The 11,775-nt window shown below is 35.9% G+C and overlaps 2 protein-coding genes across 4 annotated transcripts in view; one reads left to right on the top strand and one right to left on the bottom strand.

The window, feature by feature from the left end:
* The window catches only part of LOC111412298 (sentrin-specific protease 1-like), an 11,476-nt gene extending 3,861 nt beyond the window's left edge, over positions 1-7,615 (top strand). The window contains exons 1-9 of one of the 3 annotated variants that reach the window (XM_023043172.1): positions 1,052-2,041; positions 2,114-2,200; positions 4,632-4,745; positions 5,752-5,962; positions 6,058-6,225; positions 6,308-6,436; positions 6,518-6,599; positions 6,678-6,791; positions 7,256-7,615. In XM_023043172.1, coding sequence (XP_022898940.1) covers positions 2,176-2,200; positions 4,632-4,745; positions 5,752-5,962; positions 6,058-6,225; positions 6,308-6,436; positions 6,518-6,599; positions 6,678-6,791; positions 7,256-7,348 — 936 coding nt within the window. In that variant the 5' untranslated portion in view covers positions 1,052-2,041; positions 2,114-2,175 and the 3' untranslated portion in view covers positions 7,349-7,615. Of the gene's footprint in view, positions 1-1,051; positions 2,042-2,113; positions 2,201-4,631; positions 4,746-5,751; positions 5,963-6,057; positions 6,226-6,307; positions 6,437-6,517; positions 6,600-6,677; positions 6,792-7,255 lie in introns of those variants that run through there. The other 2 variants (XM_023043173.1, XM_023043171.1) reach the window with 2 other exon arrangements.
* A 973-nt stretch (positions 7,616-8,588) lies between these two features.
* Positions 8,589-11,342, bottom strand: LOC111412297 (CSC1-like protein At4g35870). Its single transcript, XM_023043170.1, has one exon. The coding sequence runs from the start codon at positions 11,175-11,177 to the stop codon at positions 8,649-8,651; it is 2,529 nt and encodes an 842-aa protein (XP_022898938.1). The 5' UTR covers positions 11,178-11,342; the 3' UTR covers positions 8,589-8,648.
* Between the last annotated feature and the right edge of the window lie 433 nt (positions 11,343-11,775).

The following is an 11,775-nucleotide window of genomic DNA, read 5'->3' as shown; positions in this document are numbered from 1 at the left end:
AGCCACAAAGATGGAAAATGGAATTGCATTTCCTAGTTCCATGGAAAAGAGTTGCTATCAAACATGGCCTAAAGAAATAGCAGGTTGGCACCGGCTGTCCTTGGTCCAAAATAAATCTGTTGGCTATTTGTATAAGTTCACTTGGAACCTTAAAATCGTGAAGAAGAAGAAGAAGACAACGACGGCAGGATTGAGAGAAGAGATTTGGGTTTAATTGGAGCTTGAGTCATTTTTATTGGGCTAATAGTATGGATATGGGTGGGCTTAATAATATGGATATGGATGGTTTAATTGGAGCCCGTGACATTTTTAATATGGATATGAGTGGGTTAATAATGTAATTGTTTTTACACCACACATATTTTAGTTTAATAAAATATTCAAATAATACAATAAATCATTTTTTTTTTCAATTCATCATTTTAAATTCAAAAAATACATCAATATCAAAGTAAAAATGAAATCTAAATAACCAAACTGAAGTTCGAAGACGAACTCACATACTCGTATCCGAAATTTGGACTCTTTTTAGCTATGTCCTCATATCCCATATTTTAGGAAATAAAAAATTCCGCACTTAGATACATACCTATATTCGATACACATACTTGAGTCCGAGTATCATAAGCCTCAATATTATTTAAGGGAAGTTATAAAGCTTCCCGTGAAGCTCGCCTCAAGATGCAAGCCTCATACAACTTTCAATATAATGGTTTATTTAGGAACATTGTCTATTTGGCCTAAGCTTTTTGGGCTATCTCTTTATAATTTAGAATATATTACGAGTTTTATAAATACATTTTTTCTTGTCTTTATACGAAAGGGAAGGAAAAGGACAATGCATGTTAGCTAGTGAAGGATGATGATAGTCATAATGAGAAACTAACGGTAAGGAGGAAGATTCCCTTAAAGTTCCTATTATAATTTTTGTTTGTGATTATTGACTTTTTTGAGATTTGATTAATTTAATTTGTATATTTTGCTAGTTAGATTTCTACTTTGTTGTTTCATTATGGATTTTTTAAGATGATTTATGACTTATTATGAGCATATTTTTTTATATTTATAACATTTTAAATATTTTATTGGCTTGTTGAGAGGCGTAAGCCACAAATTGCCTAAAAGCTTACTCCTAGCCTTACAAAGATAAAACTCCTTGTACCTTGTTAAGCTTTTTTAAACTATTGTCAGGAAGTTATGAGGGGATATAATTTAACAAGGAGGCATAATCCAGAGTTCTAGATTTAGGTAGATTTGAGACTAATTCTGCACTTTTAGAATGAAAGTTATTTTCTTTTTTTAATCTTAAAAGGTCTTAGAATTTTATGATTTGATACTTATTTAGAGTCGGTGGTATATTTGTCTTTTTGTTAATTGCCGGACGTAGGTAAATATCTATAGTTAATGGGCCTTATTTTGATTTGATTTACATTGCTTTCTTGCGAAGGAAGAGTCTTTGGTTTAAAATAGTTTTTAATGGATCTCTGAATTCCTTGTTAGAATCTTGCCAAGTTGGAAAGTCTTTGGTGTCTATATATACTCTTTTAATATTGTACTCTCAAGAGATTTGATCATTATAAGAATATGATATTGCCCACAAATGCTAGGCTTGGACTTATTTAAGTTAGGCAAAAATGGTCCCAGGTAGAAGCTCACTAAAAGGGCCTAAAACATATCTCCATTTTGAAGCCAGATAAAATTCGTAATAACTGAAAATGGCTTTGGGCTTAGTTACAAAAACACAAGAAAAAACTATTATTTTAATAAATTTGGGGTCGCCACATGAGTCTTTTTCACTTCGATTCATTAATACATCAGCTTCGCAATCCTTGACTACTAAAAAGACCAAGCATATCCCTTTGATGCATACTTCTTTTTCTTTTTCTACCCCCATTTGAACCCATAAATTCCTAAGAAAACGTCATTTAAGAAAACGTCATTTAGGCGCTTAGATTTGTCCGAAAATCGCGATTCAGTTTCCTTAAATACCAAAGATGCATGCTAGATTTCCATTTTACTTTTGAAACGACGAGATCCAAGGGTAAGATCTAGAAGTGGAACTGCCATTTTGATGTCCAGCCCTAGAAATCATCAGAAATATTTTGTTTTGCAGGTTTTTTGAGGGCTTAAGTGGATTCTCTTTCTAAAGAATCTTTTATGCATTTTGCTTAAACAATGGATAAATCAATTGAGATTCATGGTAAGTCCAATTTTAAAGATTTTGTAGTAAATTTTTTTGGCTATCTTTCACCACTCCGATGTGTCAGTGAACTTACCACGGCATATCGGGGTGTGTCAGTATCCGACTTGGACACTGACTTTTCGGCGAAGAGGGTTTATCATTTCTTCCTGGAAGATCTTTATTATTTTTGTTTCAGTTTTTACCTAAAGTTCCCAAATTCATAGAAAAGGAAAAAATAAATATCTTAAGTTTATTGCAAAATTTTGGTCTTCGTTAAATTTTTTACCATATATTTCTAGCAATTAACTTTTACAGTTTGGGTTGGCATAATCTATGTTGCTTGGACTCGGGGGCGGGTGTCAATTCGGTACATGTATAGGGGTCGAATTTTTTCTCTCTAAAAATCTAGCATGTGGCGATATAGCTAAAAATGATTCAGAATTAAGACATAGCTACTTGGACATGTTTTATGAACTTGAATTTATTTTGGAACTTATATATTGATATTTTTTTTTATGCAATTTATAGTGTGTGTGTGTGTCTATATATATATATATATATATATATATATATATATAGTGGCTATGCATTCTGTAGGATATTGCCGGTGTGGTATAGTAATCATGTCATCTGCTTGATGAGCTTTCTTTATGTTGAATTAATTTGGCGGGTTTACCCAGATGCCTAATGAAGAACGAGCTGGTAAGACATTTTAACGTTGCACAAAAACCACTAATTTATGTTCACCTAGCACTTATATGTGTTTGACTGAAAATAAAAAATAAAAAATTAAATTGCAACTTGTAATACTTCATTTGGTTTTCATTTCAAGTCTAGAAAAGTGAGATATTAATTAGAAATCATTTTAAATCCTTTACGATAATAACAAAAGCTATATAAATGATCCTTGTCTGAATTAAGGGATCTGACATGGATCCCTTAGTTGTGTCTACATGGGTACTTCCTCCAAAATGGAGAGTCCAAGCAACGTAGGCCATAATTCCAAATATGATAGTGGCTATTAGAGTGATTAAGAGCCTACAATATACTACACATGAAGCATGTTGATTAGGAGTACGTTGAGATCACATGGAAATACATGTTCATTAACCCTTTAGCTTCTAGTCTGCCAGTGAGTATTTTTGCTGCATTTATTTTTACTGATTCAACGTTTAGGCTAGGTGCCCACCTCTTAAGCTTGTATTGCCTTTTTTGCCTTTTAAGTATGAATAAATACTCTACTCACGACTGTTAAGAAGACTTCATGGATGTGTTTTATCTTAGTCTTTAAGCAAGGGGTGTTACGTTATTTTGTATTGTTTTGAATTTTATCAAAATTGAGACTCTAATTATGTTGGATTCGTTGACTATAAGCTTATCCTAGTTAGCGTCCAATATAATCTGGTGACGTCTTGTTTATACTTTAGTTTAGGCTAGAGTGCAAGTAGTCTTGGCATTCTCCTATATATATGCAATATGTGATCTAAGAAGAGAGGTTGAATGAAGGCTTGTGCGATGTGTTTCGACCCAGTTTGAGATTGTTTCCTTCTTTTCTACTTCCTCATCCTATCTTCATTCCAGCAACTCAAAATCTCTGCTAAAACATTTTGCATCTTTGCAGAAAGTTACAGAGCTCTTCTAATATGTCACAAAATCCTTCCTATGCAATTGAACTGTTCATTGGCTTTTCTTCTCGTGAGCTATTTACAACAAACTTTAAATTTACTTGATGTCAAATATGACAGCTCCCATTTCTCTACAAACTCTTTGACCAAACCGTTCTTGATTCAATCTCTTTTTTCAGCCAAATTATAACCTAAACAGCCAACCACCAATTCACTGCTTACTGTCCGCATCACCCATTCTGCTGTGCACGCAATAGAAACTACAATAAAATAATGGCCAACTTCTTCCAACCCTACGTACCTTCACTTGAAAATTTCTTGTTTTTTGTGACAATATATATACACTAGGCGCAGTTGGCTTACGCAAAGCAACTGCATGTTACAATTAATTAATTGGTGGATAAGTTCATGGTATATCCTAGGAATTAAATGATCGGCCTGTTAATTGATGTGTCATATCAATGTTGCTTAGTAGATAATTTCTATTATATATTATGCCCCGATTTGGCCCATATTTTCTAGAACTTATTTTTTCCAACCTCATTTCCAAATACACATTCTCCCAATAAAATAATTTTGCACGTGGATCATAAAATTTTCAACCTTTTAAACATTCTTCAAAAAATCTCACTTTTCAGAAAATCTATTTTCAAAAAAATCTCTATCGAACAGGGTTATATGTTTTCCCCCTAATTCAAATGGTGGAAATCAAGGGAACATTGTGGGATGATGATCAATTTTCACAAATGGATCTTTGACGTATATGTTGATGAATGGTGAAGATACGTGAGTATAATACATTGCTTTGCTTTTTGCAATATTAGGTGGAGACGAGAAGACAGAAAACAGTAAGGCACCATTTTCATGTATTCCCCATGGACAAAGATCTAGAGGAAGAGTTGCACAGAGGCAAACTGCTGAGTTACTTCATACGGCTGGTAACTTGATGACATCATCAATATTCTAAACGAGGGATTTGTATTAATTTTGGATCATTGGCTGCCTTATACCTCAATCATCATGACATGACATCCCTCCCCCCAGCACTCACACCCATGACCAAGTTTCATGTTCTTTGAGATGCCAAGCTTCTGCAGTAATGAAATTATTTATATTCAAAACTTGTTCATAAACTTCTGATATACATGTCTAAAAAGAATTCGCCTCTTAAGTTGTTCTGGACGGGAAAACGTATGAAAACTAACAAAGATATCTAATTTCCAATAGAACTGATATTAAGCGTAGGCATGTGGAAATAGCTTGACAATTTGTTCAGGTCCAAGGGAGTCTTTTGAAAGCACATTTTACTTGTATGTCAATTATGTGGGAAAAATCAGAGAGAAAATTGAAAACATATTTACTCGATACACTTTTATAGAGGCATATATTTACCTGTATCTTATGGATGTCTAGCTGTCTTGCTTCTAATATGGTCACTTCTTGTGGTATTTGTAATTTCTCTGCATGATTTAGTCGTCTGATACAATTTAGAAGAAGTTTTTTGCCATCACATTGAACTTGAGAAGTATTGCTTGTTGCTTAAGGATTCCAGTGCAGCCGGTTATTCCATGTAACGACCAGCCTTGCCCCTAATTGGGCAGGAAGTCTGATTATGTGGAAATGATTATGAAGATGTGAAATATTATCCATCTCGGAAGCTGTTTGGAAGATATACTGTCTCAAGTCCTAGTCCAACCTCTGTCTGTTTTAAATTGCAGCCAAATATAATTCTACTGACACATTGCTGATACGCTATTCTCTTTATTGAACCTTTCGTTTTCTACATTGAAAGATACGTTAGATTGTTGGCCTATCTTTGTCTTGTGTTGATGATCAACGCTGAATCTTTAATATGATGTAACTTTAATATGATGTAAGTAACCATATGTGCCGTCATCAGTGGGATTCTCAAATTCAATTAATGTTAATTGTCAAAATTTGTAGTAGAAGGGGATTATGGAGAAGCAGATGTGGAAAAACTCCAAAGTCCATGCAAATGTCGAAAGAGAAAATGTAAACATAAAACTGATTCAGATGATTTGGAATATATTCCTGTCCATCGTTCTTTTCGTGCTAGTAGATCAAGGAGGGGTTGCAATACAACCTCCAACCTGCGAGGGAAAATAAATGATGAATTATTCGAGCGCTGCTTTCTGTAAGTTCTATTCTATGCATTACTCTCGTAATTTAAAGAACTGCCCAGTATTTTGATGTGCTATATATTATATGAATGAAATTTGGAATATGTAGGAAAATATGGGAGGATTCTCCTGAAGAGAAAAGGAAATTGTTTACGTATATGGAATGCATATGGTTTTCCATGTACACAACTGATCATTATAGAAAAAGGGTGCTGACGTGGATTAAGAGAATCAATGTATTCTCAAAAGAATATGTTTTGGTTCCCATTGTTTTATGGTACGTGTTCTTTCAAGTATTTTTTCATGCAAAATTTATACTTATTACCTTGCATTGGCTGACTGGGATGCCTTTTTGTTAGGTCTCACTGGTATCTTGTTATCTTTTGTCACTTGGGCGAAACTTTAGCGTCAAAAACTAGAACTCCATGCATTTTATTGCTGAATTCACTGCGGGAACTGGATAATGGGCTCGAACCTCTAATAAGAAGGTATTTTCTAAATGAGCAATATAGTTTAAACTAAAATTTATTTCAATATGTTTTTTGCATGTTTATTATTTCCTTCTGCAGGCTTGTCTTAGACATATATGAAACAGAGGAGAGGCCGGTGGACAAGAAACTAATGAAAAAAATTCCTCTCTTGGTTCCTAAGGTAACGTTGCTCTTCATATTTATTCTTGATACGTTATTTGGACTAGACAATTTAACCGATTGAACAAGCAAATTTCAGGTTCCACAACAGACAAACGGTGAAGAATGCGGCATTTTCGTTCTGCAATATGCAAACCTATTCTTAAAGAATGCACCAGAAAATTTTAGCGCTTCTGCTGGCTACCCTTACTTCGTGAGTTCTTTTTTCATCTTTTGCCAGTATCCTCAACCAATGCATAGCATGTTTGTCTAAGCTTAAAATTTTATTTCGAAGTAAACAGTTTTGAAATTAACTTTGACAGTTGAGGGTTACTTTCAATAAGAAACTTTTCGCTCAAAAATAAGGTTTTTTTTTTTTTTTTAACTACCTTTTACTTTCAAACGAAGCTCCCCATCCGGTATTGGGTCTTCGTTCAATCCTGTTGTACTGACATTATCTTTTGTGCATTGCATACGGCTCTACTATAAAATTGACCCTTACCTTCGCAGAAACTAATTAGCCACCAACAATTGCAAAGAAAGCATTGATTTTCGGTCTAAATATTAACTTATCTAAATTTGTGAAGGGCAGAAAGCTTTTGCTCATTTAACTTTTCCAAACATGCTCTTTTAGTGTCTTCCATAATAATGGGATGTCTCTTGTTCTGGATGCTGCAGATGAAAGAAGACTGGTTCGGTAAGGAAGAAATAGAGGGCTTACATAAAAGACTGGAGACAGTTGAGGCTGAATTTAGCAATGCTGATGAATGATCTTCCGATCTTCTGTAGACATTTACAATCATATCCTAGTTGATCATGTCATCTAGATTGTAAACTGGATAAACAGACAGCGTAGTTTGATCATGACTGATAAAACTTTTGTGTGTATTAGGAGCAACCTTGGAACATGTATGCTTTTGTGTTGTGTGGTGTTTTGTCTGAGAACTAAATTGGAAATATTGTGTTTTCATCTTGTGTGAAGGCACTTGCGTGCATAAGAACGAGTGTGAATTGTGCTTTATGCACGATTATGGTTTATATTGCTGGATGTTTATTTATCTACCACCAAGCAGATGGTAGAGAATATAACAGCATAACTTGATCTGAATTTGATAATTGTGCTGCCGTATTGCTTTATTTTTCACTGTGGCCTTTTGGTAGTGCATAGTATTTTGAAAGCCATTTCTTGCCTGCTAGTCTGTTCGGCTAAGCTTTTTTAAACTTATAAGTTGATTAAACATCATTTTTATCCACACATTCTATAAGACAAACATCATTTTTATCCACATTTTGTAAGTCCCATAGCTTACGATCTACAAAAAACTTAAACAAATATTAACATCCGGTTTCTCGCTTTGATAATAATTGAGTTTTCTTTTAGTCATGGTTAGAATCAAATTGTCATGGTGCCTCTTGAAGTTTTGATGCGCATCATAAAAAATCCATTACTCTTACGACACAAGAAAAAGAAAATTTTCTACGCCCCTTTCTTGCGCCAAAGCCTGATAAGGCAAATAATCTTTCCCAGAATTATTTGTTTCCAACATTTTACATATTATTCAAGCGTTTCTCTTTTTAATATTTGCCATTTGTCTAATCGTTTAGAATTATTATATATACGTGGTTTGTTTAGACTATGCTATTATACAAGCAGAAAACACCAGGTTGTCAACGAAAATCAAATTTATCATATATTCATTCTAAAAAGAGAGATCGAGAATCTCAATAACCTAAACAGAACATAAGCATACCCCGAGGCTCTCTTGCTTTTCTGTCAGCAAGTACTCGAATAATCATTTTGGTGATCTCTGGTTTGCAAACCATGTGCTCCACAGAGTGTACCAAGCTAGCGTGTTTGGCTAGGCTTAAAAAGGTTTTTATTGGTCAATATTGAAAATAAGCTACTTATTAAATAGTAAAGTAAGAGTTACTATTAAAAAATTTAACTTTTCTGAACATGCTCTTTCAATTTACTTTAAAATACTTGAAATAAAAACCAGAAAACCAGATAGGATCATGAAGATAGTCTAATGTAAAAGAAAAACATAATTTCCATTTGGAATTGCAGGAATCATGAATTACATGTATCCCATTCAAATGTTGGTCTTGAAAAGGTCTCATAATCTAGAGGTCCATCAACAACACTATCAACATTCTGTATACCTTGCAATAAAGCAGGCTGAAAACCGTCGTGCTCTGAGGGCAGAAGTTTATACATTACTAGCAACCCAAGTGTGAATATGGCTTGAAGCTTTGTGGAGTCCCCATTTACCGAAAAGAACAGCAACATAGAAACGAGGAACATGTCTACGCAGAAACGCATGATACTCAACACGGTATCCATTAATCTCCCGTCGTTGCCAGCAGGAAAACCTCGTACTCTATACACAAATAGGAAGTTGTACTTGTCCACGACGTACCTATACCCAAAATAAGCTGCACCAACTGGAACCACGAGAGGCGCAAATGAAGAATATACAAGTGTAAGGGCAAATATGGTGAGATTGAATGCATAATATTGTGCAAAATCAAATGTCTGCTTTGGTACTGGCGAAGTTCTGCTGAATGGAGGATAATCAGAGAGATCATGTCCAGAAAAGTCTATTGCAGTTGGAGAAGAACCATTTGAAAATGCACTATTCCCGACCAAGATTTCAGATGCCCTTCCGGATAACAGAGGTCTCTGCAAGGTCTCTACGTCGTGATTTTGTAACTGATAATCTTCACTTCGTTCTGGTACCAGCTGCAGCATATCATTCTTTCGAAATTTCTGAAGTTTCTTTTTTATCCAAGGTATTGGAGCCAGTAGGTCAAAAGATATTCCCAAGAAAGTGCTCGTAATCAGAAATGCAAGAGACGAGAGGCATGATCTTGACAAAAAAGACGAGCTCATATATTGTTCGATTCGTCTGCAATCTTCACCGTCCAAATAACATCTGCTCATCTTTAAAATAGCACTCTCCAGTGATGACTCAACAAGAGCTCGCAAGAGAATGAGGTTAACTAGAAAAAAGCAAACCATCTTCAACAATGCAGCCCTCTGCTCACTTGACACAGTAAGATGCCGTTCAAATTTTGAAAGATAAGAAAGAGCTGACGGTATCACTAAGTACATGCTGATGAAAATCATAACATTAGGAAGAAACTGAAATATTATGGTCGCAAACCAGCTTGAACTCTGCAACCAAGTCAACCACATCTGAGCATGATCTATTGCTTCTGCATTAATAATCCGCGCAGCACTTGTTATGGCACCAATCACAGCCAGCGGAGAACTGAAGAACAAAAGCATCAACAGAAGGCACGTGTTTACAAAGACTCTCCGCAGTTTCAGTGAGAATTTCGAGGATCCTAAATGATTCCAATATATGTCACTTGCTAACGGAGCTCTCTCTACTTTCCATTGGTTCCTCTGTAGTTGCAACTCAACCAACGAGAAGAACCTCCCAATCCGCCTCCTTTTCTCGTTGCGAAAATCCTGAACTGCCTTATTAGCAGTGTAAACATCCTTAAACACGACAAATGCAACCCCAGCACCTCTTGCTCGCCCTTCTTTATAAGCTGCCATTTCCATCTCAAGATCAGCTCTCAACTCTTGCAACTTCCTCAGCTTCTCCTCGTCCGAGAAACCGAGTTCATCAACCACTCGATACCACAAATCCTTCAACCTCCTCCAAAGAAAATGCAGCTTCTGCCATACCCCCCTTTCTTCAGGTCCATCATCAACAAACTCGCCCTCACCCACCAGCCCCCGCGACTCAATGTTTGCCACCAACTTGGATATATTCTCCCTGACCTTCACCAATTCCGTTGCCAAATCATCCAATGCACACAAATCCATGGGCACAATCACTCTATAAATCTTACCAGGATACTTATGTTGAAAATAATCCACCAACGGAGCACTATCAAACCCTAAAGTTTTCGGAATCCCATGAACCATTATAGTAAAAATGGCACTTGAATTCGAGCTGGGCTCGCTTGGATTCCCGTGCCCATCACGAAACCTGGTTATTCTCAACCTACTTTCAATATCATTTATACCGTAATGTACCAAAAGAACAACTACAACAACGAAAATAAAGTGGACCCAAAGCAAAGGCGAACCTTTGTCAATATGATTTACGGTGGTCTTCGAGAATTGATCAGAAATTGGGGCTTTCCCGGCGTAGATATTGAGGGGGAGAATAAATGCAACTGCGAGTGTGGCAAGGAGGAGGAGGATGGCGGAGCTGCCGCCCTCGATTAGCAGGAACTGGGCGGCGTCAGCTCCACAGTGGTGCGCAATCTCACGGCTGGTGGCATGCCACACGGCGAGAAGCTTGGAGGCGATGGCAGTGGGGCCTGGCACGCGGCGGTGGTCGCTGCGGAGCTTCACAAAAACAAAGATCAATAGACAAGTGAGAGCCCCGATGATCGAGATGTTGAGCAGGTACTGGATGTTTCCATACCATGCGTCGTCTAAGTTTCCGCTGCTGCCGTCTCCGGAGGCCGACGGCGGCTGAGGGAGGGCGGCGTTTGCTATTGATGGAGACGATAAAGGTGGGCCCATGTGTTTAAAATTAAAGAAAAATTGGGGGTTTTTAATCATTAATTTCATAGTTACGATTTGTATGATGAGGTTGAATTGGGATTAAACAAAATTGACGTTCGGATTCATTTGTAGACACATGGGTTGAGAGAGAGTCTCGAGACAAGGGGTAGACAGAGAGAGAGACGACGGGGAGGAAGAGGACTGAAAAATACAATTAATCAAAGTGTTTGACCCTCCTAAGACAAAAATGAGGCAAGGATATGGGTGTACTCAATTAAATTTTTTAGAAATTTTAAGTTTTGTGGTATTCAAATTTTAATGACTTCTAGAAACTTTTGTAAAAATCTCTGGAGTACTAACTTTTAAGTAGAATGTACTCATATAAAATCTTAAAAATTGTTTCTCATTAATTACAAGATTTTGGGAGATTTTCACACACACACACACATTTCAATAGTTCTTTACTTTAACATTCTATGGATATGTATGATTAAAATTTATTTTTTTTCTATTAATTATAATCCATTTATCTTTCTTTCTCTATCTTGAAAGAAATCATTTTATATACTAATAGTGGTCAAATTGGCGTATTATTATTTATCTTTATTTTTATTTTCTATGAAAAATTAAATTGGATTCTTGTAGCATTTTTTTCTTTTTTCTA

The sequence above is a fragment of the Olea europaea genome, chromosome 16, assembly GCF_002742605.1.
Source record: "Olea europaea var. sylvestris chromosome 16, O_europaea_v1, whole genome shotgun sequence".
Taxonomy (NCBI): domain Eukaryota; kingdom Viridiplantae; phylum Streptophyta; class Magnoliopsida; order Lamiales; family Oleaceae; genus Olea; species Olea europaea.
Note: the sequence above shows the minus strand (reverse complement) of the source record. Positions and strands in the feature narration are given on the sequence as shown.